Source organism: Garra rufa, chromosome 24, assembly GCF_049309525.1.
Source record: "Garra rufa chromosome 24, GarRuf1.0, whole genome shotgun sequence".
Taxonomy (NCBI): domain Eukaryota; kingdom Metazoa; phylum Chordata; class Actinopteri; order Cypriniformes; family Cyprinidae; genus Garra; species Garra rufa.
This window is the reverse complement of record NC_133384.1, coordinates 7,837,235-7,864,530: the sequence shown is the minus strand read 5'-3', so window position 1 is coordinate 7,864,530 and position 27,296 is coordinate 7,837,235. Positions and strand designations below refer to the sequence as shown.

Below are 27,296 nucleotides of genomic sequence, written 5' to 3'. Positions count from 1 at the left end.
GAGAAGATACCCCTGACACTGTAAAGCGCTTTGCGTGTCTAGAAAAGCGCTATATAAATGTAACAAATTATTATTATTATTATTAATAAGCGATTTAGATTTTTATTCCCCTTAGCCTACCCATTTTACAGCAAATGTGCATTTTTATCATTTTATTAATAAGCGATTTAGATTTTTAGCCCCCTTAACCTTCCCCCAAACCTAAACCTACTCATTTTATAGCAAATGTGCATTTTTATCATTTTATTAATAAACGATTTTGATTTTTAGCCCCCTTAACCTAACCATTTTATAGCAAATGTGCATTTTTATCATTTTATTATTAAAAAATTTAGATTTTCAGACCCCTTAACCTATCCTCAAACCTAAACATACCCATTTTATAACAAATATAAATGGATAAAACATAACTGAACAAAATATGCAGAGAAATTACATAAAAATATTGCATAAAAATATTTTTTATAGTTGCTAATCCCACTCCTACTTCTAAACCTAACGTTGACCATAACTCTCTCTGTACAGCAATACAGAAAAACATGAAAGACAGACAAGTGCAATCACAATCATTTATGTATTGCAAAAATGTCAACAGCCGTACCAAAAAGTAATCCAAATGACGATGCCTATGTAGCCGCAGTCCTCTCGGCAGAATACAGTAGGTTTGTTTGAGGTGCAGAGCAGGATTTAAGTTGTTGATCGCTGAAAATATTATCCAGATTATTATCCTGGTCCTCTCCGTGAAGGTGCCTGCGCATCATTCAAACACATCTGGTCAGAAATACTGTAGATATATATACGTAGATACCCCATTGGACCGCTCCAAGCACGTAGATGCGTCCGCCATATTGGAAAGATCAACTTGACGTCATTCGCCATACTATAGGCAAAGATAGGTTCGCAGATCAACGGCTGTGCATGACTGTGGCATTTCAAATGTTCAGTGATTTACTATGGTGAATTACATAGATCTATGGTAGAATGACGTCAAGTTGACCGCTGCAATATGGCGGACAGCTTATGTATAATGGCCCATAGAAACAGCCGCTAATGAGGCATCTATGTATATATATATTAGTGGTGGGCCGTTATCGGCGTTAACGTGCTGCGTTAACGTGAGACTCTTATCGGGCGATAAAAAAAATATCGCCGTTAATCTATTCTCAAAGTTGGGTTGGGAGCTGGGTCTAAACTACGGAAGCTATGATGACTTTCACCTTGATATTTTAGCGCGGATGACGTATACCTAGTCGAATTGCACTGTAGGGGGCGAGAACGAGTCTTCAACTTCTGTGAAATTACCACATCAAATGAGACGTGCAAACATGGATGCAGTTATGAAGCCGCTTCAGGGCAGGTGCGTGCTAGACCCTTTTTGCTGTGCCCCAGTAAAATCTCAAATTTGAGTTATAATTTACTTTGATAATCCCGAAATAAAGACATTAAACTATATGCAACAACTGAATTGACGCTTCTAAAAGCAACGCAGTTTAATCGAAGACTATGTACGCAGAAATCCATGCCCGTGCGCGTCTGTTTATTTAACGGCAATGCGCACATCGTGCAGCCTTTTGCGCAGAAGTACTTGGTTACACAAGTTTGTAAATGTTGTAAATGCAGTTGTCAAGCAGTTTGTGATGCATTTTGGAAACAGGAGATGAGCGCCTGATCTAATGCGCCACCTGGCCCGTTCTCGAAGACTTACTTTTAGTCATTATTTGGGTAGCACACATATTCTGAATGCCTTCAGCAGAATTCAAATTAGCCATTTTAATCTAGATTAATATAGATTAAAAAAATTAATCTATGCCCACCCCTAATATATATCAAGTGTGCAGTACGAGTCCTGAAAAGTGAAGCCAAAACATTTTGATCGCCCTCCGGTGGCTGGCTGCAGTATAGGTCCTAAACCCCACACTCTCCATGTAATCTAATGGGACGTGAGTCAAACTAAATAAATGAATTACACTTCAAATAATTTTTTTCCAAAGATGGTTTCCATCATGTGAGGTAGTTCTTATAAAGCTGATTCATGTTCAGGTGTTCGTTTTTTTCTAATAAGTTAGCTTTTATGTAGTTATTTAATGCTATAAAAACAGGGTGTGGTGTCATGATTGTGATCGTGCGATTAGGTCTGCGGGAGTTTGGGCTGGATTTTTATACCGCGGCTCACGACACTTCTGCGCAGACTCTGGCTCCAAACGAATCTCTACTGTGCAGAATCGGTCTCCAAATGACGTAATTTCCCCCAAGATGGCAGAGGCCATATTGAGATGTATTGGCTTCACTTTCCTATAGTGGAATGTAGCGGAGACACATCATTCATCTTTTTTTACAGTCTATGATATATAGCCTATATATGAGAAATACGGCATGTCTTAATCTGTGACGAATGCTGGCGAGACCCAATTAGCGTTTGAGTTTCTTGATGCGGCTATATTGGAATTTGTAAAATACTCTTCAGCTCGGGTTTATTGCCGTTGCTGCTGGACTCGCTGCTCGGGATGGAGATGAAGATTTTCGGATAAAGGCTTGAATTTGGTTCCGTTCCTCGCAATCGTATGGATTCTGAAGATCTGGGTTACAGTGCACAAATAAAATTGTTTCATTTCGTAATTATGATGCGTGTTCGGTGTATTTTATGGTTCCATTGTTAGTCACAGCATGTCGGAGAAAACGCCTTATGTGTCCCACCACGGCAAACGAAGTTAATACTACATGAATGGTTAAAGGATTGCAGAAATGTTATTCATTTTAAGGGTTTAAAGTGTAGTCTTGTTTAACATTATGTAGACATATTCTTGGAAATGAGCTCGCAACAGAAATCACACAGAACAGAATAAAATGTTATAATTTCATATCAACTTAACTATTAAATTGTTTTATAATGCATTTGAAAATACAAGGGCATTGGTATGACAACTAAAAACAACAATAATAATGAAATGAGTGCCGCGATTTTAATATTCATAAGTATTCGTTTTTAGGTATTGTCAATACATCAGTATTGTGTATTAAAATGCTAATAAATACATAAGTATTTGTATGTTTAGATGCTGTAAATAAGTCAGTGTTGTACGTTTTAGTGTCTGGAAAAACGTAAGTAAATGTACGTTGTGTAACCACATTTTACGTAAAATACATACCAATTATCATGAGATCAGGTTGCCATCGGACAGCATCAAAACAAGTACTAAGAGATTTTTGTTTAAAAATGCTTTTTAAGGACTAGTGCCAAAAGCAATATAAACATAATACCCTTATCTTTTTTTACTACTTTGAATGTAAATCTTGCAATACAAATCTTTATTGTGCAACAAAAGCCTTTATTTATTCTTCCACTAAATGTAAGACTTAGTGCAATACACTCTTATTGTGCAATATAACTCTTTACTTTATGTTAAATGTATTTCTTAGTGCAATTCAACTCTTTAATGTGCAAGTATGTGACACAGGGTTAATGCACATTTCTGTACAGTGCTGTACAGTGCAATAAAAAACAAAAAACAAAGACAATAACAAAACACAGAACTGTATTTGATGATATAAGGCATAAACATATCAAATGTTTATCTGAAAGCACAAGATCTACATGTATTTGAAAAACGATTAAACTGACCAACAAGAAAGTATAAATTGCCTTCTGTACAGTCTGTTGACCTTTGAATGTGTTGACTTTGAATGATTTGCATTATTTGTTGAATCTCTACTTACAGTTGCATAAATTTTTCTTAAAAAGACTGAAAAGATATAACTCACTAAAACTCAACTAATGCTCTTAGTGTTTCCTGCTTGAATTTGACCAATAAAAAGACTTCGGGAGTAGTATTACTATCTCATAAATTTCTGCATGTTTTCTACACTGTAAACCATCATCAAAATGAGTGGGTAACAGAGTTTGTGTCTTACTATAGCTATAATTAACCATTTATATGTTTTCACAAAATGACTCTATACAAAAATGTCAGTGAAATTCACAATAAGTGCTGTATAGTTGTTAACATGATTGATTAGTTCAAAAATCAATAGTGACATGGCTAAACATTAAAATAGGCAGCCTTTTCCTACAAAAAGTGATCCATTCTCCATACCTCTTATCCTCTGTTGGATCGCAGGATATAGAATATATACATATGATACAACTGTTCAACATTCAGAACAATGAAGTCACAATTAAAAAATTAAAAAAATAAACATAAAAACAAAAACTGCAAATATAAAAAGCTCAAAATTGAATACAAACTATAATAGCATAGAAGTATATATAAATAATACTACAATAACACAGCACTTTATAAGATGAAAATATGATAAAAATAACTGCATGCCAATCATCTTAAGACAGGAGTGAATGAGGGATATCATTTATCTTTATTATACTGGAAGATTTTATTGTAAATGACGTTTTTTTTTTTTTTTTTTTTTATTGCTTCCTCCATCAGGCCTTCAAAAGGGAAGCGCGGTGATCAGCGGTCAAATCTTATTCATGAGCATCATCATGTCTGTGTCTGCTCTTCTCTCAGCTCTGCTGCTGTTGGCATCCACAGCCTCAGCCTCACACTATATTGGAAGTGTAATGACATTCAACCCAAGGAAGAATCCTGATGGTTCCTATATGGTGAGACATTTATTTATAACCATGAACAAGTTTTTCTTCAATTATGGGCACTTTTTAATGAGAAGTTTTATTAAAACTAATTAAAAGTGGTCAAAAGTTTAGAATAATGTTTTCTTGACTCACCATGGATGCATTAATTTGATTAAGATACAGTAAAAACAGTAATATTTTACAATTATTACAGTTTAAAATAACTGTTATACTATCATGGTTAAGTGATCATAAGTGTTGCATCTGTGTTTTTTGTTAAGAATCATATTTATATATCTGGCTTTTATGGCTCATTTATGCAATATGCAATAAAAATGGTGTATGAATAATAGTAAACTTAAGCTGCTGCAGTACAGTAAATGTTTATCCTCCATCACTTTATAAAAATATTTTCTTATATTTTTTTAAAATAATTTCTTATCAAAGAGTTGATTAAAACAAGTATTAAAATATTAAGCAGAGCTCAGAGCTCAGAAGGCATGAAGTAGATTTTTGGTCTTACTGATTATTTATAGGAACTAGAATTTTGTGTATTAAAAATGATACAGTATATAGGCTATTTTCATAAACTGTCATTACTTCAACAGAATTTTACAAAGAATGTATATTTTAAGTTATGAGAGAATACATGTTTTAAAAATATGCATTGCCAAACAAGCATTCTGTTTGCTGTTCATTTATACCCCCAAAATCAAAAATAAAAGTCATGTTTTTTATTTTTATTTATTTATTTTTTAAAATCCCATGAAATTGTATTATTTGTGTCCTAGGAAGCTGGAAAATAGCAGTAAATTAATTTTCTGATTTCTCCTTATGGTCTTGCCCTTTTTGAGGTGGTAAAACGGTTAATGCGAATAGATGGAAATGCATTTTGCAAATAAATTCCTCCACGTGCACCAAAAAAATCATGTGACTTTTGAAAAAAAGAGGGAGAGAAGAAAAATATCACCAGCTCAATACACAATAGAAATTGCTTCATGGGTTGTAACAGTATTTTATATAAAAAGTCAAAGTCAAAGTCAAAAAGTTCCCCTTCGGGAACGTCGAGCTGCCTCGGAACGCTTTGGGAACGCCTCCCTCAAGGAACTAGGGTTTCATACAAAACGCGAGGCGTTTTTTTAATCATGCTTTTAGACTTCAAATCTCAAACTATGATAATTCATGATTAAAATAGTATTACTTTTGATAATTTTATGTTATGAAAATTGGGGAAAAGCATATAATATTTGAATTGTGTTTAATTCCTATTCTGACTGTAAGCAAAGCGTGTGAAAATATTATTTAGTATACAAAAGATAGTAATTATGTAATTAAGGCAAAGGAATCCGCCATTTTATTCCATAATGCTGATGATAATGCTATCTAGGAACAATTATGGATGTTTGTAGTACTGTAGCAGACTTTGAATGGCAGTAATAATATTTTGTTCTGTTAAATTTTTTAATTCATACTTTTGTTCATTCAGGTGAATATCCGCGTAAAGGAGGGACATCGTGGATGTGATCCTTACGATTACTGGTATTGCAGGTCTGGAAATTGTGGCAGTAACACATTTGTGAGTGGTCGCGTGGACGACAGTCCCAGTGGTGGTAGCTGGTGCCAGACTGAGGGAGTGATGAAAAGAACCGTCCCCAACAACAGCCCATTTCAGCTGGAGTAAGCACACATATTCAGAGGAATACAAATAATATAGTTCACTAGAATCTAATAGAAGTGTATGATAAAAAAAATGATTACAAATAAAATGAAATTGTGCATGCATGTGTTAACAGAAGAAGTAGTTGCTGCTGGGTCAATGAAATAATTTCAGGTACTGGAAGCTGGAAACTTGTCACACATATTGACCTTGGAGAGAGATCTGACACCTCTAAACCTAACAGATCTCCAGTCGTCACCACACTTCCCTTAGTAAGGTAAAATCACTTTGTTTTCATTAAAAGAGTTTTCTGTCTGCACTTTTGAAACTCCCATTTCTATGTCTGCTTCTTATTGAAATATACAACCTCCATTTAGACTTTGTTTTATTATTGTTATTATTATCATTTGTTTTTAATTACATTTTTAAACCTTCAGTGTATTATTTTTGTCCAATTTATCCATTTAGGATTAAATTTAGGATTTAACATTTAAAAATCCGTAAAATCATAAGGAATCCCTGAGAATCCTTACAAATTTCTGGTCTCCCATGACCTACAGTATACTACTGTAAAAAATGACTGTGAATTTAACGGCAAAAATGCTAACGATTAAATGGTTAACGGTAAATTCCCCTACTGTATACAGTGAATAACTGTAAATTGACATTCCCAGAATTCCATGTGTTACATTTCAAATTTGATGATTTTTTTTGTTAAAATAACCATGTTTTGCACACTGTGCACCTTCTATATATGTTAGTATTTAAAAGCTGCTTGTGATGAGCTTTGGTTCATCAAGTGACTTTAACCTGCTTTTCTTGTTTATCAGTATATTTCAAAGGTGCAAAACAGATTTCAGTACTTAAATAGGTTTGTATATTAACATTATATCAGTTAATTAAATTATGGTATGTATGTATGTAAATTTAAGTTAAAACCTAAAACATTGCTACCATATTTTTAATAGGGTAGCAAAAAATGCTACAGTGAAAACCTGTTCAATGGTTAACAGTAAGTTCCCATACTATATACGGTAAAAAAACTGTATTTGGACATTGCATTTGGAAGTGAAAAAGAATGTAAAATCTACCGTGAATAACCGTAAATTGACATTCCCAGAATTCCCTGCATTACATTTCAAATTTGATGTTTTTGTGTTGAAATAACTGTTTCTTCTTAGTTTTTTCTTATCAGTTTTGTAATTAGGGTTGTGTGTTGCTTTGTTTCATCATGTGACTTTAACCTACTTTTGGTGGTTATCAGTGTATTACAACAGTACAAAACAGATTTCAGTACCAAAATAGGTTGGTATATCAGTTAATAATTAGTATTTAAATGTAAATTTAAGTTAAATCCGTAAAACCTAAAACATTGCTACAATATATATATATTTTTTTTACGGTAAAATTCTGGCAACCCCAGCTGCCTTTTTTTTTAACCGTAAGTTTTACAGTTTACTCTAACCAACATTTTACAATTATATCATTGTAATTATATTATTTTTCAAAATATATTTTATGTTTTCATTTATTTATTAATAGTAGTAGCAGCATGTGTGTGTATATACACTATATTGACAAAATTATTGGGACACCCCCTTCTAATGAACAGGTATTACTACTTTAGTAATTTCCATGAGTATAAATCTTAATATTTAAGCATATAATGATATTCTAGGGAATTGTCAGGGGTGCGTGCAAGACGAGACGCTATTCAAAATAAACAATATATTTAATATAATTCTCCAAGAGGAACAAGGCAGGAACACTGAGAGCTTTCACACACATCAAACAACGTTAAGGACCGACAAAGAACTGAAAACAGAGACAGACTTTTAAATGCTAACTAATCATTAATCAAAGACAGGTGCAGGGAATAATGATGAGGGCTAAACCAAATGACAACAAAATGACAGGGGGAGACCAAATGAACAGACATGAATGTAACATTATGCCCCCCTCCGAAAAGGCGCGTCCTCGTGCAGTAGAAAAACAAGAAAAAACAAGAGAGGGGCGGAAAACCAGAAACAGTCCATAATGGAGGAGGCTTCGGGCGGAGGACGCAACCGAAGGAAGGGGACCAGAACAAAAGTCCAAGAGACAGAAACAGGCCAAGGGAGCGACGACAGTGGGAGGAGCCAGGAGGGACCCGGGGCAGGAGGAAATCAGCAGAACCCAGACCGCAGCCATGATGACGGCCCACGGTGGAGCCGACGGAAGGAGGAGCCATGGTGGAGGGAGAACCGCCGAATCCATGGGGCCGACCGACAGAGGCGGAGCAGCTGGCAGAGGAGCCCGAGGCGGAGGCGGAGAGCCGCAGATCCAGGGTGACGCCGAGGATCTGGAGGGCCAAGGTGGAACGTGAGGCTCTGGCGCCCGAGGCAGAGCCGGAGGAGCAGAGTCCTGAGGGGACGGAGGGACGACGACTGACCAGGGCGGAGCAGGAGAGACGATGGAGCCCGGTGGAGCTGGTGGACCGACGGGCGACGGTGGAGATGAGGGCGTCGAGAGCCGTGGTGGAACCACAGGGTCAGAGGGCCGAGGAGGAGTCCTGGACTCGGAGACTGGAGGCAGAGCTGAGGGATCCTCCAGCCGAGACGCTGTTGGAAACTGGCAGCCCCGCGGTGAGCCCACTGCACAGGTGTTGGGCTGAGGGTGAGCTGAGGGGCTGTCAGGGGACAGCGGTGGCCAGACAGACATGGAAGTGGATGACAGAGGGTGGGTGGGTGGGAATTCCGGGTAGACAGGAAGGTCAGGATAGAATACTTCAGATAAAAAAAGTCAATGAGATCCCCAGAATGATGCTCAAGCTCACCCCCAGTGGTTGTGCAGTGGGCAGGGCTCTCTTGCTCCACGTGACAATCCACCGCAGATGTTGTAGTCGGCTCTCGCACCTGGTCAGATGGGTCAGGCTCTGGCTCTGTCGCTCTCGGCTCTGGCTCTCCATTGTCGGTGGGCTCGGGCTGCAACTCCGCTTGTCGGGGTGATGATTGGCTGGGTTCTGGGTCTGGTGTGGGGCTGGTGTCATCCTCCGCGTCCAACGAAGATCTGCTGGACACCAGCACCCACACGATGTAATCAGCGAGGCTCTCTCGAGGACCTTCCCCGGACAGCTGTGCCTTGGTGTTATTTAATCCGTTGCGGAAGAACATGCACAAGCAGCTGTCCGGGTAATGTGTTAATGGGGCGAGGAACACAAAGTCTCTGATGTGGTCCTCAAGAGAGCAATCCCCCTGCTCCAGGAGAATGATACGAACAGCGGGATCCATGAAGAAAAACAGAGAAATAAACACTGGGAAAAAAAACGGAAAATAAAGCAGGGGAAACACGCTGGGAAACTGTATCGGTCGGTCCTTCTGTCAGGGCTGCATGCAAGACGAGACAAGACGATATTCAAATTAAACAATATATTTAATATAATTCTCCAAGAGGAACAAGGCAGGAACACTGAGAGCTTTCACACACATCAAACAACGTTAAGGACTGACAAAGAACTGAAAACAGAGACAGACTTTTAAATGCTAACTAATCATCAAAGACAGGTGCAGGGAATAATGATGATGAGGGTAAACCAAATGACAACAAAATGACAGGGGGAGACCAAATGAACAGACATGAATGTAACAGGAATTGTGTTCTTCTAATTTTATAGCAACAGTTTGGACAGGACCCTTTTCTATTCTAACATGACAATGCCTCTGTCTATAAAGCAAGGTTTAAATCGAAATGATTAATTCAGTCAGTGACAGAAAGCCCAGTCCTAATCCCAGCTAAACACCTCTGGTGTGACTTTAAATGCAGACATTGAGCCAAAAACTCATCACCAAACACCAATGACTTGTACGTATAGGTACTGTCATTTTAGAAAAATCTAAAACTGTTGCAACAGAGATGGAAATACAATTTTTAAATACATTAATTAATAGGGGTGTCCCAATACTTTTGGCAATATAGTGTATATAATATATATTTTAAAAATTTCTTCAAGAAATAGAAATCTAGTTTCATGTACCCTACAATATTTATTGATAATGATCCAGTAATTGCAAAAAATGTTTTAGAAATGTGTAAATATCAGTTCTGAGAAAAGCTCGAGCATAACTTTTATTGCCATTTTGTTATGTAATGTAATAGCATTCGTTTATTTTAAATGTGGCTTGATTGTCCAAGTACTTTTTGAAACCTCTTTACCTGAACTTCAAGATGACTGTTTTGGATTGTTTCTAGAGTACCTCAGAACTGCGCCAGGAACTACAATCTTTTGTACTATGATCCAGATCATGACAAGGTCAGGTGCAGATATGGACTTTTCTCTGAAGATGAGTGTGCAATGTGCACCCAACATGCAGGATTCACTTTGGACCAGGTGAGGAATAATGTACAAACATGTATGTTGCCATGGACAGCAGTAAAATATACAGCCACCATACAAAAATAAAAGTGTTTCTTTTCATTCTTCAACATGTTCTTGGTTACTAATAATTATAATTATATACTGTATGTTAATTTCTTTCTTCTTTCCAGAACACTTGTACTCTGTCATACTCTTTCAATCCTATAATAAATGCTTATGCATTTGAGCTGGTCATGGAGGACTATCCCACCAATACCATAACTCTAAACTACAATGCCTTGGCTGCTGCAGTCAGATCCCCCTTCAATAATGCATCCTCCAATCCACCATTGAGCAAAATACCTATCCATTTTGCTATAAAAGGTATTGGACACTGCTTAACATCAGTATTTTTAATTGTGTTGTTCTGTCACAAACTATATTTAATGTTTTGGTTATAGTGGAGGCTACGGCACCATCTTGCACCGAGGGTGAATATCTACCTCGGTTCATTCACCCAACACCTCATCACGGAGAACATCTACAGGCTCGTGTCAATCAAGAGCTGGAGATCAGAGTAAAGGCTACTGCAACCTTCTCAAGGTATGATGGAAATATCTAAATGTATGATGTATCTCTGGACCAGGGGTCTCCAATCCTGCCTCTGCAGGGCCAACCTCTTTTAGAGTTTAGTTCCAACCAACTCCAACACACTTGTCTGTAAGAACTTCAACATAACTCTCCTCAGAGCACAAACTGGATTAATCTACATCAGAAAAAAATACAACCTTGCTCCTAGAGAGCGTCATGCAGAGTTTAGCTTTAACCAACTCCAACACACCAAGTTTTATTAAGTTTGGAGGCCAAAGACTGGGTCAGCAGTTTCCAGTCTAAAAGCTCTCCAAAACCCGCTAACTGCAAGAAAACCCCATCCAAAACATTGGCTGCCAAGAGAATGTAATAGGACAATTTTTTTTGTGGCAGTAGGAGGTCAAAGTGTTTGAAAAACCACTGATCTAGATCTTCACAGTAACTGGTTAATTTTAGTTACATTTCTAAACCAATATATTGGATATTGTGTTATTTAATTTTTTTTTTTTAGCATCACTGATGTGGTCTTTAGTGGACCTTTGAACAGCACAATACAGACCATCACCACTGGGGAGTATGTGATCAACTGGACTCCAACGTCAGAAGACTATGGCCAACATTTTCCATTTTGCTTCATTGCAGAGGGCCAATATGGGTATGGTTACACAGCTATATTACTTTAATAACAATGTGCCATATCAGATGAAGCTAATTAATCTTTTTAACATTTTAGGTCTAGGAACTATCAGTCTGAGATGAGGTGCGTTATTGTTGTGGTGGAGGCTGCAGGTAATTTACAGTGTTTGTTTAAATTCATCTTACTATTAGATTTATTGTTTTACTTCTGACCCAGGATGCTTTGCAACACAAGTGCAATGTTTTAAAAGTGGGCTACTGAGCAAGTTTACAATTATCAGAAAAAACTATATATGGAGCTGGTTAAGTGATACAACCATCAAAATGTATTAGTTTATAAATCATTGCATTGTGCATTGTAAGGAACCACGTAATTAAGACTTTATTCATCAATAATCTGCCCCATAATGATAATTTGTGTGAATAGGAGCAAACGTTGTTGGTGTTTTACTGTCACTTGTATTCATTTCACATGTCAGCATTGTAAGGTATTTCCAATAAGCCTTGATTGCTTAATTCTCTAATAGTCCCGTAGCGTTCTTGAAGCAAATGGAAGTTTATACATTTCTGCAACTGTTCTGTATTTGTTCAAGGTCCTAGAGCACAAGTGACCTGCACCAAGGACACAATGTCAGTGTCAATAGAAATAGCCACTATTCCAGGTATTCATGGAGATCACTTGCGGGTGAACAACAATGATTCCTGTACAGTTTCCTCCAATAGCACGCATGTGTTTACAACTTTCTCTCTAAATGGATGCGGTACTCAGATTGAAGTAAGGAATTCGGTTTTAATAGATATACATAATAATAAAAACTTTCACTGCAACTAAAATTCTTTTACTACTTGTTTCTTTTTAGGAGACTGATGAACATCTCATCTTCAAGAACACAATTGTTACCAACGATGAATCAAACCACATAATTACCAGGAAACATTTATTTGAAATTGAAGTTATGTGCAAGTACCAGAAAAATAGCAGCGTCACCACAAAGTTTGATGCTCACAGGCCAGCCGTCAACTTCACCGAGAGAGGCTTCGGCTCATTCAGCTATGAGTTTGAGTTTTATCAGTCTGATAGTTTCGGAAACATAATAGATCCCAACAGCTACCCACTGGAGTACAATGTGGGAGAGCCCATCTACATGGAGATCGCTCCTGTCAATGTCGTGCAAAACACTGAGATCTTCCTTGAGTCCTGTGTGGCTACACCCTATGATAATCCCAATTATCCCATCTCTTATCCTCTCATAACAAATGGGTAAGAATCTAAAATCCACATCAGTTACAAAGCTACATGTTTTACACAATTTGTCGATTTGATGTGTGGCATGGGAAACGCAGAGCTTGAATAGCCTACTTACTGTGCAGTCAATAACATACCTGCATATTACAAAATAAATCTATATCATTTCTTAGAAAAGTTGCTATTCAATAACAGAGATTTTAGACATTTGTTGTTGTGCAACATCTGATTACTCTCAGTCCTCACTGAAAATTTATTTGTAATGCCTGAACAGAACATATCTGTAGACCTTCCTGTTGTAGCCGATCTCATAAAATCTCATTACACAGTAGTATAGCATGTTAACTTGTACTAATCAATTAGAATGCTAACTCAAGACATACAAATATACAACATGTCTGTGTCCAATGACATGCTTTGACAACTGTGCCATTTTCCAACAAATTAATCCAATCCAATTTGTCAATGTATGTCAGATGCGGGGTTGATGAAACTGTTCAAATCTACACAAGTCACCAGTCCAATGTCAAGTTCAGTATGGAGGCCTTCATGTTTATTGGACAATATGAACAGGTAAGGATGGACAAAAATATACAAAAGTCCTATTTTACTGGAATAGTGAATGTTTTTTATAATCTACACTCTCTCTCTCTCTCTAGGTGTTCATCACCTGCTCTGTTATCATATGTCAAGCCAACAATCCCAACACACGCTGCACTCAGGGTTGCACCAACAGCACAAAGGCCGCACCATCCTCACACGTTCACAGAAGAGAAGCTGCCATCCAGACTGGAAGCCACTTCATCTCCCAGGGACCCCTGCGGCTGAGGAGGAGCGCATCGCTTACTGGTACACCCTAACTTTGTCATTCATGTGGATTGTGTAATCAAAAGATAAGATTTTAACTGCAAATGTCCCTTATTCGTTTCCAGAGGGCATCAGCCCAAGCTTGAACCTGAACCTTGTGTTCGTGGCCGGATGTGTCATAGCAGTAGTTGCCATGGTGTGTGGAATGATTCTCTACAAATCTAAGGGATCAAAGGTCAAATACCAACTTCTGAAATCAGATGAGATTTAATCAGATCCGTTCAAAACTGCAATCAAATGATGGCAACCAGCTAATTAACACGTAATTATTATGGTTTCAGTGAAAAATTTGCTTTATATATTTTGTTGGTAATATTATAATAAAAATCTGTTCTGTCTGCATGAATGCAACAGCTGGTTTTAGGCAGAAGTGTGTGTCCTGCAGAAATTGACACAGATGGAAACCAATAACTAGAAAAATGTGAATGAGCAATGGATTTTATACTTTTCAATAATTGTCAAAATTGTTCAAAATGTTTGTGTGTTTATATCTGATAAAATGTATTAAACATACTTGATTAAAACTGAAAAAAAAACTATTATCTGTAAAAGAAATAAAGTTTGTTTAAATGAAGGGTTGCAGAAATGAGTAAATTCAATAAATTCAACAAATGTGCAATATTCTAGTTCTTAATATGTCTTTCATAATTTAAAGTATAGTGCTTAACACCTTCAAGAAGGAAGTTGGTAGGAAAAGTAAAATAAAAAGGTGTTGAGAAAAAGTACAGTAAAAAGTTGGGTGAAATACTTAAGGTTAAGGTTAAGTTTCTCATGTTGAAAAATGCCCAACAACCTGGGAATAAGGAGAAGGCAACTTGCTCTATTTCAAGCTTTTTTTTAATCTCAACACAGTGGTGTGTGAATTCATGGCACTACTGATAAAGCACAACCTTAACACCTTCAGCACTCATACATCCCTATATTATAAACTTTACTACGACTAAACTTTACTGTGGAAAGCAGGCACTTCTTACTGTACATTTTCACTAGCAAAGCCATAGCATTTTGGATGCTGTTAGATACAAAATTCCTGTCAGGGTCTCATGAGGTCCATGAGTATGGATTTGCATTATTTTATATGGCATAGTATAATATGGACCTTAAAAAGACTAAATGAAATTATACTTTGGCTACAGAAGGAAGATTTGATAGGTGCCTTGCTCAGGGGCACCTCAGTTGTGGGTGCTGACGGTGGAATCTAGAGCTGTTCATTCACTTGTATGTAACACCTACAATTTCTGATGGTATTGAGAATTCAGCCTGCCACTTATATGTGACCCTGGACCACAAAACCAGTCATAATGGTCAATTTCCATTGATGTATGGTTTGTTAGGATAGGACAATATTTGGCTGAGATACAACTATTTGAAAATCTGGAATCTGAGGGTGCAACACAATCAAAATATTGAGAAAATTGCCTTTAAAGTTGCCTAAATGAAGTTCTTAGCAATGCGTATTACTAATAAAAAATTAAGTTTTGATATATTTACGGTAGGAAATTTACAGCATATCTTAATGGAACATGATTTTTACTTAATATCCTAATGATTTTTGACATAAGAAAAATCAATCATTTTGACCCATACAATGACTGGTTTTGTGGTGCAGGGTCACACACACACACACACACACACACACACACACACACACACACACACACACACACACACACACACACACACACACACACACACACACACAGAGACACACACACACACACACACACACACACACACACACACACACACACGCATATATATTCACTTTATCAAAATCATTGAAACACATGCTAATGTTGTGTCTCAAGTAGCGTACACGCTCACTTATATTAAACACTTAGTACTCTGCTGCTTAGCGTATGTTTTTTTTAGGGTTTTGTTAGCTTCCCTTAGTGCTATTATTTTAAAATTATTATTTTACAAATGGTAAATGAATCTGCTGTTATCTGGACTTTCAGATTATATCTCACACTTTTAAAGGGATACTACATTCAAAAATACACATTCTGTCATCATTTACATGCACTCATATCATGTCATTTACAAACATACAAGTTTGGACCATGGTTGTCAACCACCAATACTTAAACAAAACAAAACAAAACAAAACAAAACAAAACAAAACAAAACAAAACAAAACAAAACAACAACAAAAATACATTAAAGTAGCCGGTAACACTTTATAATAACGTTCAGTTGTAAGTCATTTATAAGTGGTTAGTTAATGATAAAATAATGATTTGCAAAACATTCATAAATGTTTAATAAATGATATGCTAACAATTTGTGTATGTTTTGCTAATTCATTTACAAGTTATTTACAAGTTATTAGTTAATGATGAACTAATCATTTACAAAACATGACTATGCATTCATAAGTGATTAATAAGTGATGTGTTAGTATTTTTATATATGTTTTGTAGATTAAGTTGTAAATCATTTACAAGTGATTAGATAATGATGAACTTATAATTTGCAAAACATGATTATACGTTCACAAATGATTATTAAGTAATAGGCTGACAATTTACAAATCTGTAGTAATTCTTAAAAATCTGTAGTAAATCTTAAAAAAATTGCATATCAGAATCAGAATCAGAATCAGAATGAGCTTTATTGCCAGGTATGTTTACACATACTAGGAATTTGTTTTTGTGACAGAAGCTCCACAGTGCTACAGAATGACAGTGACAAGACGATACATATTATAAAAAGAACAATATACAAGTATACAAGACAGACAATGTGCAAAAATAGCAAAGACATTTGAATGGAAGTAAGTATGTGCTTTAAATAAATAACGGAAAAATGAATAAAGAGTGTATAGTGTTGTATGTTCCACGATCAAGTGTTCATGAGATGGTTTGCCTGAGGAAAGAAACTGTTTCGGTGTCTGGTCGTTCTAGTGCTCAGTGCTCTGTAGCGCCGACCAGATGGTAACAGTTCAAAAAGTGAGTGTGCTGGATGTGAGGGGTCCAGAGTAATTTTGACAGCCCTTTTTCGTACTCTGGATAAGTAGAGATCTTGAAGGGTAGGGAGTTTTGTACCAATGATTCGTTCAGCAGTCCGGACTATTCGACGTAGTCTTCTGAGATCAGAATTGGTAGCTGAGCTGAACCAGATGGTAATTGAAGTGCAGAGGACGGATTCAATAATGGCAGAGTATTCAAAAATGGCAGAGTAATATTTCATGATTATTTCATATCATAAAATAATCAAACAGATCCTTAGTAAGTGGTTAATACGTTACTAGTTAATATATTATTTGTCACTTAAAAATAATTAAAATATCAATCATTTAAATGTTTATCCTTCACTGAAGATCGCATCATGAATAAATCATTTACAAATCTTTCTGCATCCCCTAATCTAAAGTGTAAACAATTCATCAGTTGTAAATGTTTTACTCATTTTTCAAAGGTCTTTCCCCCAGTGTGTATACCCACCTGATACCCACACAACCTGGAACCGGCGGTTTGTAAAACATTTACAATTGATGAGTAGTTTACACTTTAGATTAGGGGATGCAGAAAGTGTTGTAAATGATTTATTCATTATTTATTCATTATTTATTCATCAACCGCTTTTGAATACTTTGTAGTGTGAATACTGCAATGTAAGTGCTGACTGATGAGGGTAAAGATGTTTTATAACACCCTAATCTGCTGATTGTTTTCTTTAAAAAGAAACCTACTTTAGATCCAAAGTGTTCAAGAATTACAATTTAAGTTTGGATAAACTTAAAAAATGGGGGTGACAATAAAATGAACATATCACTTATTCATAATTTATAAACACAGTCATGTTTTGTAAATAATTAGTTAATCAATTCAACTAATTACTTGTAAATTAATTTGTAAATGACTTGTAAATTAATTAACAAAACATACACAAATTGTTAGCATATCACTTAATTATCATTTGTGAATGTTTTGTAAATGATTATTTCATCATTAACTAATCACTTATAAAAGACTTACAACTGAACGTTATTATAGAGTGTTACTAAGTAGCCATGTAACACCACTATTTTATCACATTTTGCATATTTGTGTCACAAGCCAGGTTTGACTCTTGTCATCTATTTCTTTCTATGTCATGCGCCTCTTTCCTACTCAGCTGTTCGCTGTCATAATCAGGGCTTGTGCTGATTGATATGACACCTGTTCCTTCTTTTGCGCTGATTTCCCTCTCTATTTCTCTCTGCGTGTTTCTGGGCTTTTCGCCAGATTATGGTGCTTCAATCTGAATGCGTGTCTCTCTCTCTCTCTCTCTGTGTGTCAGTTCATGTCAGTATCGAGTCTAGTCTAGTCCTGTCTTGTTTAATCGTGGTCCGTCAAGATTCTCCTGTGTTTTGCACAGTCGCCCCGTTACCTGCCGACTGCGGCTCGTTCCTCCTCGGACGCACTTCACCGGTCCACCTGCACCTGCTGAGGAAGTAGCCCTTCGCTGTGCTGCCTGGGTCTGCGCTCCCTTGCTGGCTTTGCAAGGACTTTTTCCTAAGTTCCTGTTTAACCTGAGTTTTTTCCCTGATCTGCTCTACTTTATTGGTGGTGGACAGCAGACAGCCTGAGTTGCATTTTGAAAGAAAGAAATAAACTTCTGTTTTTTACCGTCCTTCGCCTCTGGGTCCCTCTGTCTTGACAGAATAATCTGGCCATACTATGACCCAGTGAAGGAGACCCCCATTCGCTCCGCAGATGAGCTCCAAGGTGCAATGCTGGGGCGACATCAGGAGGAACTGGTTGCCGCCATGTTCACCGTAGAGGGTCTTTCAGCCGAGGTGACGGAGTTAACCAACCAACTGTAGAGCCTGCGTGCCGAACCTGCAGTTATGCAACCACGGTACCATCCGAAGCCACGAATTAACAACCCTCCATTTGAACTCTGGACAGCCTACTGAGTGTCGAGCTTTTTTGACACAGTGTAAGGTGTGTTTTTTTCCCTCCAGCCTTCTACCTATGCGGAGGATCGCGCTAAGGTAGCCTACGTTATCTCCCTCTTTACGGGACGGGCTTGTGACTGGGGAGCGGCTGTGTGGGAGATGGAAACTGGCAGAGTTGTGGACTCGAGTCAATGACTCGAGACTCGACTCGGACTCGAGTCACAAATTTGATGACTTGTGACTTGACTTGACATAATCAAAGATGACTTGCGACTCGACTTAGACTTTGACAGCAATGACTCGAGACTTGACTTGGACTTGCACCCTGTGACTCGGCAAGTCTTCTAAAGAAAAACTTCGGAGAGTTCTGATCAATATAGGCTGAAGCAAATGTATGATTAGCGCAGCATTTGGCACTGAGCCAGAGAGGGACTCGCTAAGTGAGCGTTTGTAATGTTTTTATCCACATAATGTTAAGGATATTTAATGTTTTTTAGGGGCCATGCATTCACATGTCGAGCCCAAAAACGCGTGCAAAACGCTAGGCGCGCCGCTTTGTCTTTCTTTCCAAACCGCTCTTGCAGCTTGTGCTCCTGTGGCGTGACTGGCGTCAAGGATAGGTAGGATGAAATGTTAGAACACCGGCTCTCACTACACGAGTTTTAAAATCCTAACCGAATATGAAATCTGGTTGCAGCGCACACATACGGAGAAACTTTGCAGATTATTTTACCTGAAATCCTAAACATGCATACACTGCAATATTTGAAATTCGTGGCGCATCACACTACAAGATATTATTAGGATAATAATGCTGGAGGGAGCACCTCTCGTGATCTCTCTCTGGAAGGGTTCAGTGTTCAAATGCACCTGGCCGCAAAGCCCCAGCAAAAGTAATTACCATGAATGCGTCGGGCAACGTCACATTGAACGATTAAACTAATATTGTGATATGCTTTTGATACGTTTTATATATATATATATATATATATATATATATATATTACTATGGATTTTAATTTAAATCGTGATGACTTGAGCAGACTAAATTAATCTGTATGCCGCTGGTCGCAATTGGTCGTTACTTAAAAAAAATAAAATAAACTTGAATTTAACAAACAAAAAGTGTTCCAAAAATATCTCTAAATTAACTTCATAAACTAAAGAAACGAAAATTAATGCAATCACTTTGCTATTAAAAACAGCAGTAATGGGGAAGAGAAAGAGAAAAAAGACAGGTTCCAGTCGGACTCGGGCCAGTAGATGAGATGTCCGACATTTTTGCAACGAATGTTTGTTTAATAGCCTATTTAACATTGTTATTTAGGCTACTTTCTTATTTAAATATATTATTTGATTTAATTTAGCATTGTTTGGCTGCCTATTCACTGACTGAAGTGCTAAAATAAAAACGCACGTTTTTTAATAATGTTTGAGCCTCATTTATTTTGTGTTTCAAAATTATATACATATGTATTTTATTTTTATATAGGCCTATATACACACACACGTTATCATTTATATTCATAGAACACCGCGTTTGTGAGGGGAAAATCGGGGCAAAATCGGGCTTTAGCAACCATGACCCGCTCTCCATGAAGAGGCGGAAGTTTTAGTATATAGGATAAATGGATTTCCAGCATTAAAAATCACTTGCAGTAGCTCTGTTATTAAATTTATTTAAAAATGGTTATGTACAGCTATGATAAGCTGTTTCTCCAACTTGGCAGTGCTTTCAATGTTATTAAGGAAAAGGATAAAGCTGTTCGGTCGGTTCTTGTCACAAGACCTGTGGTGAGATGTTTTTATCTCTATGCGGCGCGGACGCCCCTGGAAAAAAACGAGCGCGTCGCATCCAGTATATCTATGGTCGCGACCGCGTCGCTTCCATAAAGAGCGCGCATACCGCGCGTCTACATTTGAAATTTGAACTTGAGCGCGCAAAAAACGCGACATATGAACGGCCCCTTTGACATTTAAATTACACATAATCACTATAAACCACTTATAATAATAATTATAAGAAGAAACAACAGTAGCCTAATAATTGGCTAAACCTTTCAAATATTTATATATATTTATACTTATATATTTTATTTTACTCAACTGATTTATTAAAGTCACAGAATATTTAACAAATGAAACAGTGGACTTAAAATAAATTATTAATTCAATTAGGCCTATATTTGATCACAAACAATGATAAATTCCTCAATAAAACATCACTAATTATTATAGTCTATATTTTATAATTATACCTACTATAGACTATTATTGACTTTAAATTTACTGTAGTTATTAATACAGAGACACTTATTTGGGCAAACAGCACTAGTGACTTGTTTAGGACTTGAAGCTTAAAGTTGAGGACTTGCAACTCGACTTGGACTTGCTCGTCTTGACTTGGGACTTGACTTGGAACTTGTCTGGCTTGACTCGGGACTTGACTTGAGACTTGAATGCAAAGACTCGAGACTTACTTGTGACTTGCAAAACAATGACTTGGTCCCACCTCTGGAAACTGGTTTCTCTGAGCAGTTTTCACTCTTTAAAGATGAGATGATAAAAGTTTTTGATCGCTCTGTTTTTGGACTGCTCTCATCTCTTCGCCAGGGCAGGCGTTCTTCAGCTGATTACGTGATTGAATTTAGCACCCTTGCAGCCACCTGCGAGTGTGAACGAGCCGGCTCTCCCCTTCACACAAGACTCGCACCTCACTCGCAGCCCTCCTGTGTTGCGGGGGTACTTCCTTTGCCTGCTCTGCCCTCATTGACTCGGGGGCCGAGGGGAATTTCATCGATGAGGACTGGGCTCTCAATCACAGCATTCCCTTTCAGGAGATCGATGACCCTCCCTCTGTTTATGTCATGGATGGTCGCATTCTGTCCAAGATCCTCAGAGCCACCATCCCGGTGAGTCTCACCATCTCTGGCAATCACCAAGAGACAATTTCCTTTTTTGTTTTTTGTTCCCCCCTTACTCCTATTGGTTTGGGGCATCCATGGTTAATACAGCATAATCCTCAGATTAACCCTCTGGGGTTCTTCGTTGACCAGTCACACTCAGGACCCTCACGGTAAAAAGTGACCGGACCCCTGAAATCATTATTATTATTTTTTTTTCAGTAAAATCAATCAAATGTAATTTTGTTCAATTATATTTTTTCTTTTTTTCTGTGGTGTTTTGAGAGAATTTTATGATAATAATTAATATTTATGCTATAATTATGATCTATTTTTTCCCATTGAATATAATAGAAATTTTTTATATATATATATAAATTTAATTATTTTTTAATTAATGCTGTATTTCAGTTAAAAGTAGAGACTTGGCCTATAGAAAATTTTTTTTGAAGTCAGATTGGTGCCATCTGGTGGTGTAGTGAGCATAATTATCAAGCAATATCATATTTTAACCACTAGATGGATGTACTGCTCTCTGTAGAAGTGCTTGTGAATTCTAGTTGTTTTTGCACATATTTGCCTTTGCCTTTTCAGGTTGTGGATTTTAATATATGATATGAGATTATCAAAGACTATTTTTTTATTATTTGCCAAGTTTTTTGTGTTTGTTTTACTTTATAATACAGTCAATACAGTTTGACTCAAACCTGAACATTGCCTTAGAAAGATAACCAATGGAAAGCATTTTGTTACCCATTGTTTTAATTCTAACTTAATAAAAATACAATTCTTTCAGTCATACATTTTTTTTAACCTTTTTATAATGAACATTTTCATTAAAATTATTTTTTGTAAAATTCAATGAACAATAACTCTTATTTAGCACATGCTTTGATTGGCTTTTTGTTTTCATAAACAGGTGCTGCAATGGGCCTGGAGGTTGATATTACCCCGTGTGTGTGTGTGTGTGTGTTCAAGTGAGAGACATGGTGTGTGACTTTTGCATTTTGCATCCAATGTCTCCCTTTTATTTGATTCATTGATTTTGTTTCACATATTCTCACATTTATATCATTCACTGTTTAAAACAAATTGTATTGTAATTGACCTACTTGAATATACTTTTTTTAATTGAACCTTCCAAATAAAGGAAAATGGCATTCCCATGAACACGAACATAATGAACCTTTAGAATTAGAACAAAATCCCGACTCCTGTGCATGTGCTCTGTGTAACGTTTTAAGGCAGAGGGAGTACTTACCACACAAGTTCAGCTGCTTGTCAGTGATACTGGGGATCTGTAAATCATTCGCCATCATCAGCGCAGTCATTTCTCCGTCATTCACCATCATCAGCACAGTCATCTCTCTGTTTATGTGGTGAGTGAAATCCTATGTACTGCAATGTAACAGGCTAGCGCTATTATTTAAGCTAACCGTGTACCTTCAGTGGCTCGCCTTATTTTACTGATGTACTGACGTTACTGATGATTGGGCGATGCAAATGTTGGAGGTGTAACTATTAACTAGGGGCTATTGTGTAATAGTCGGTGTTATGTTGGAATTGACCTATTTTTCGGTGGTCTTCTGCAAACACTAGATTTATATAAGAAGGAGGAAACGATGATGTTTGAGACTCATGGTATGACATGTCCATGTACTGAACTTTTATTATTTAACTATGCCAAGGTAAATTCAGTTCCCCTTCAGTCGAATCACTTCGACGTTACATGGGAATTCGCTTAGAATCCAATCATATCTGAGCCTTATACAAAAGGCCAATGAAAATTGGCGAGTGGCATTTGCATGACGCGCCACGCCCGTACATACGGGTATAAATAGCGACGTCATGCGCCAGTCAGACAGCTTCTTCGCTTCAGATCCGGTCTGATGTTGAGCTTGCTGTCTCTCTACAGAGCCTATTTTCACCAGAGTTCTTCCAGAAAGCAACTAAAAAGAGTTCCTGCTCTCTCTCTTCTGACGTGCTGCCATACTAAAAAAGCTTTTCTTGGCAGCCGTCAGCGATCTCCTGCGGGCTGCCGTTTTCACGGCCATACAGCCGCTCTGCTTTCCAGCGATAAGAGTCCCGTTGAGTGCACAGCCGCCCCGCGGCTTTTTCCCTGGGCAGACCGGGAGCTAAAAGAGCAATTTCTCGCGGCCGTAAGACGTTCTTTTCAGAATGGCTTTTCGGCCGTGCGCTTCAGGATGCGGTAGTTTCCTCCCTCCTGCGGACGGACATGATCACTGCCTCACGTGTTTGGGGAGTGAGCACGCTGAGGCAGCGTTCATGGATGGTGAATGCATTCATTGCGAATGCATGACCATGACCATGCTGAAGTCCCGCCGCTCGTTCGCGAGGCGGCTCCCCCGTCTCCCTCCCGCGGTCCGTCGTTAAGCCGCCAATGCTTTTCGTCCACCGCGGCGAGACACGGGGGGGACTTAACAGTCACCGTGCAGAACGCACCGCCGGCCCAGAAAGCCCTGCGGTCTTCTGTCACACAGCATGGTCCCGTCGAGTTCCCGGAGCAGTACGCTTCCCCGCCCAGCGGGCTGAGCGTCTCCTTCGGTGCTCCTGCGGAGGATGAGATATCGACCGCAGCATCAGAGGGAGAGTCGGTCGGTGAGGCGGACGCTTCGGCGGCGCGACCCCCTGCAGAGGTGGCCGCTCCGTCTGAGGTGGACGTCGAGCTGTCGACTATGCTTCTCCGGGCCGCCAGGGGGATCGGTTTGGAGGTGCCCCAGGCGCCCCCGGCCGATCCCTCTAGGCTGGATGACTGGTTCCTGGGGAGGGCCCCCGCGGCCCCATCACACTCTCCCTCGGTCCCATTCTTCCCGGAGGTGCATGAGGAGCTGTCGAAGTCCTGGCGGGCCCCCTTCTCATCACGGCCCCACCCCAGCTCCTCTCCCCTCGCCACCCTCGATGGCGGGGCGGCCAGGGGGTATGCAGCGATTCCCCGGGTTGAGCGCGCTGTGGCGGTGCACTTGTGCCCACGCGGCGCTGCCACCTGGAGGGATCGTCCGCATCTCCCGTCCAGGGCGTGCGAGCGCTCGTCCGCCCTTGCGGGCCGCGTTTACCACGCCGCTGGACAGGCCGCCACCGCCCTGCATGCTATGGCGATCCTCCAAGTGTATCAGGCTCAGGCCCTGAAACAGCTGCACGAGGGTGGTCCCGACTAGGGGGTTATGGAAGAACTCCGCGCCGCCACCGACTTCGCCCTACGGGCAACGAAGGTCACGGCGCGTTCCCTTGGTCAGGTGATGTCCACAGCCGTGGTCCAGGAGCGACACCTATGGCTCACTCTGGCCCAGATGGCAGACGTCGAAAAGGCTCGCTTTCTTGACGCTCCTATCTCCCAGAGTGGCCTGTTCGGCGACACTGTCGAGGACTTTGCCCAGCAGTTCTCGGCAGTCCAGAAGCAGAGGGAGGCCATCCAACACATCCTGCCCCGCCGCGAGTCCAAACCCATCCCGCCGCCGGTGGCTCAGCCTCCCTCCGCTCGTCGCCGAGGGTGCCCCCCCGCGGCCCCCACCAAACCTGCTCCGTCGCCTGCTGAACCCAAGAAGGAGACGGCCCGACGTCGAGCTGGCCGCGGGGGTGGGGCGCCGCCCGCCTCTCAGGGACCTGCAAAGAACACCCGCAAAAGAGCCGCGAAACATCCCTGACGCGGGCAACCCGGAGGTGGAGAAGTTTGTTCTTCAGGGGACGAGAACATCTACGTCCCCGCTCCCGGTGGAGGGCCGGGGGTTGTTGTGCACTTTAACGCTGCCGCCGGCCCACGGGTCGGCGGTACCCACAACTTCAATAAAATAGCAATTTCCTTCACCTCCGGGGCCTCGGCCCCGTGTTCCCGTTCCGGGCGGCACCAGGATGCCCTCTCGGAGCCGGATACGGAGCTGTCTGTCGCCAGCGCGGGAACCTGGGAAGAAGGTAGGCCCTGCTCAGAGCAGCTTGTCTCCCCTCCCTGTTCCCCCCCCAGGCTGCCCCACCACGGTCACGTCGGTCAACGTTCCCTTGACACCCCTGTCGAGGCGCTTGGGAGCCTGGCTTCAGCTTCCCAGCCCCTCGCGGTGGTTGATACGGACGGTATGTCTCGGCTATGCGATTCAGTTCGCCAAAGCTCCGCCCAGGTACAGAGGTGTCCTTCACACCCGTGTCCACTCAGACACCCACGCCGCTGTCCTGCGTGCAGAGGTCGCAGTCCTACTGGCGAAGGATGCGATCGAGCTTGTCCCTCCAGCCGAGATGAGGTCAGGGTTTTACAGTCCCTACTTCATCGTGCCCAAAAAGAGTGGTGGGTTAAGACCCATCCTGGATCTCAGAGTCCTGAATCGGTCCCTTCTCAGGCTGCCGTTCAAGATGCTTACGACGAAGCGCATGCTCTCATGCATTCGTCCCCAGGATTGGTTTGCAGCCATCGACCTGAAGGACGCGTACTTTTCATGTCTCGATTCTTCCTCGCCACAGGCCCTTTCTTCGGTTTGCGTTCGAGGGTCGAGCATACCAGTACAAAGTTCTCCCATTCGGCCTGTCCCTCTCTCCTCGCGTTTTCACCAAAGTTGCGGAAGCGGCCCTGGCCCCTCTTTGGCTGTCAGGTTTCCGCATCCTCAACTATCTCGACGATTGGCTTCTCTCGAGAGGCGCTATGCGACCGGAGGGACCTGGTGCTTCAGCACCTCAGCCGTCTGGGCCTTCAGGTCAACCGAGAAAAGAGCAAACTCTCTCCAGTGCAGAGGATCTCTTTTTTCGGTGTGGAGCTGGACTCGGTCTCCATGACAGCCCGCCTCACCAACGAGCGCGCTCAGTCGGTGCTCAGATGTCTAGAGTTATTCAGACACAAGACAGCGGTTCTTCTAAAAACTTTTCAGAGGCTCCTGGGGCATATGGCAGCTGCAGCCGCAGTCACGCCGCTGGGCTTGCTTCATATGAGACCGCTTCAGCACTGGCTACACGACCGAGTCCCGAGACGGGCATGGCACCGTGGCACACTCCGGATTGGCGTTTCCCCGCAGTGTCGCCGCCTATTCACCCCGTGGTCAGACCCTGCCTTTCTCCAGGCCGGAGTACCCCTGGGGCAGGTGTCCAGGCACATCGTGGTTTACACGGATGCCTCCACCACGGGTTGGGGTGCTGTGTGCAACGGGCAAGCAGCTTCGGGCTCCTGGACAGGACCTCGACTGCAGTGGCACATCAATTGCCTCGAGTTGCTGGCTGTGCTTCTGGCCCTTCGTCGCTTCCGACCGACGTTGCGTCAGAAGCACGTACTTGTGCGTACCGACAGCACTGTGACTGTGGCTTATATCAACCGCCAGGGCGGCCTCCGCTCCCGTCGCATGTCACAACTCGCCCGCCGTCTGCTCCTCTGGAGTCTAACGTGGCTGAAATCGCTACGAGCCATTCACATTCCGGGGGAACTCAACCGTGCAGCCGATCAGCTCTCACGGCAGTCCACCCTCCCTGGAGAATGGCGACTCCACCCCGAGACAGTCCAGCTGATTTGGAGGCATTTCGGGGAGGCCCAGATAGATCTGTTTGCCTCCCCCGAATCCTCCCACTGCCAGCAGTTCTTCTCCCTCAACGAGGTATCCCTCGG

General features: G+C 40.5%; 1 protein-coding gene across 1 annotated transcript; it reads left to right on the top strand.

Moving 5' to 3' along the window:
• Window positions 1–4,498: 4,498 nt before the first annotated feature.
• Window positions 4,499–14,129, top strand: LOC141300021 (uncharacterized). Its single transcript, XM_073830322.1, has 12 exons — window positions 4,499–4,618; window positions 6,075–6,265; window positions 10,473–10,611; window positions 10,770–10,962; window positions 11,040–11,181; window positions 11,681–11,824; window positions 11,903–11,958; window positions 12,399–12,580; window positions 12,666–13,066; window positions 13,528–13,624; window positions 13,711–13,900; window positions 13,984–14,129. The coding sequence occupies exons 1-12, from the start codon at window positions 4,499–4,501 to the stop codon at window positions 14,127–14,129; spliced, it is 2,001 nt and encodes a 666-aa protein (XP_073686423.1).
• Window positions 14,130–27,296: the final 13,167 nt, after the last annotated feature.

What these genes read in the sequence shown, in the direction of transcription:
- LOC141300021 (XM_073830322.1), top strand. Translation starts at nt 4,499, where the DNA reads ATGTCTGTGTCTGCTCTTCTCTCAGCTCTGCTGCTGTTGGCATCCACA. An exon ending in GATGCGGTACTCAGATTGAA is followed by an intron (nt 12,581 to 12,665) that starts GTAAGGAATTCG and finishes GTTTCTTTTTAG; the next exon opens with GAGACTGATGAACATCTCAT. An exon ending in GAGGAGCGCATCGCTTACTG is followed by an intron (nt 13,901 to 13,983) that starts GTACACCCTAAC and finishes ATTCGTTTCCAG; the next exon opens with AGGGCATCAGCCCAAGCTTG.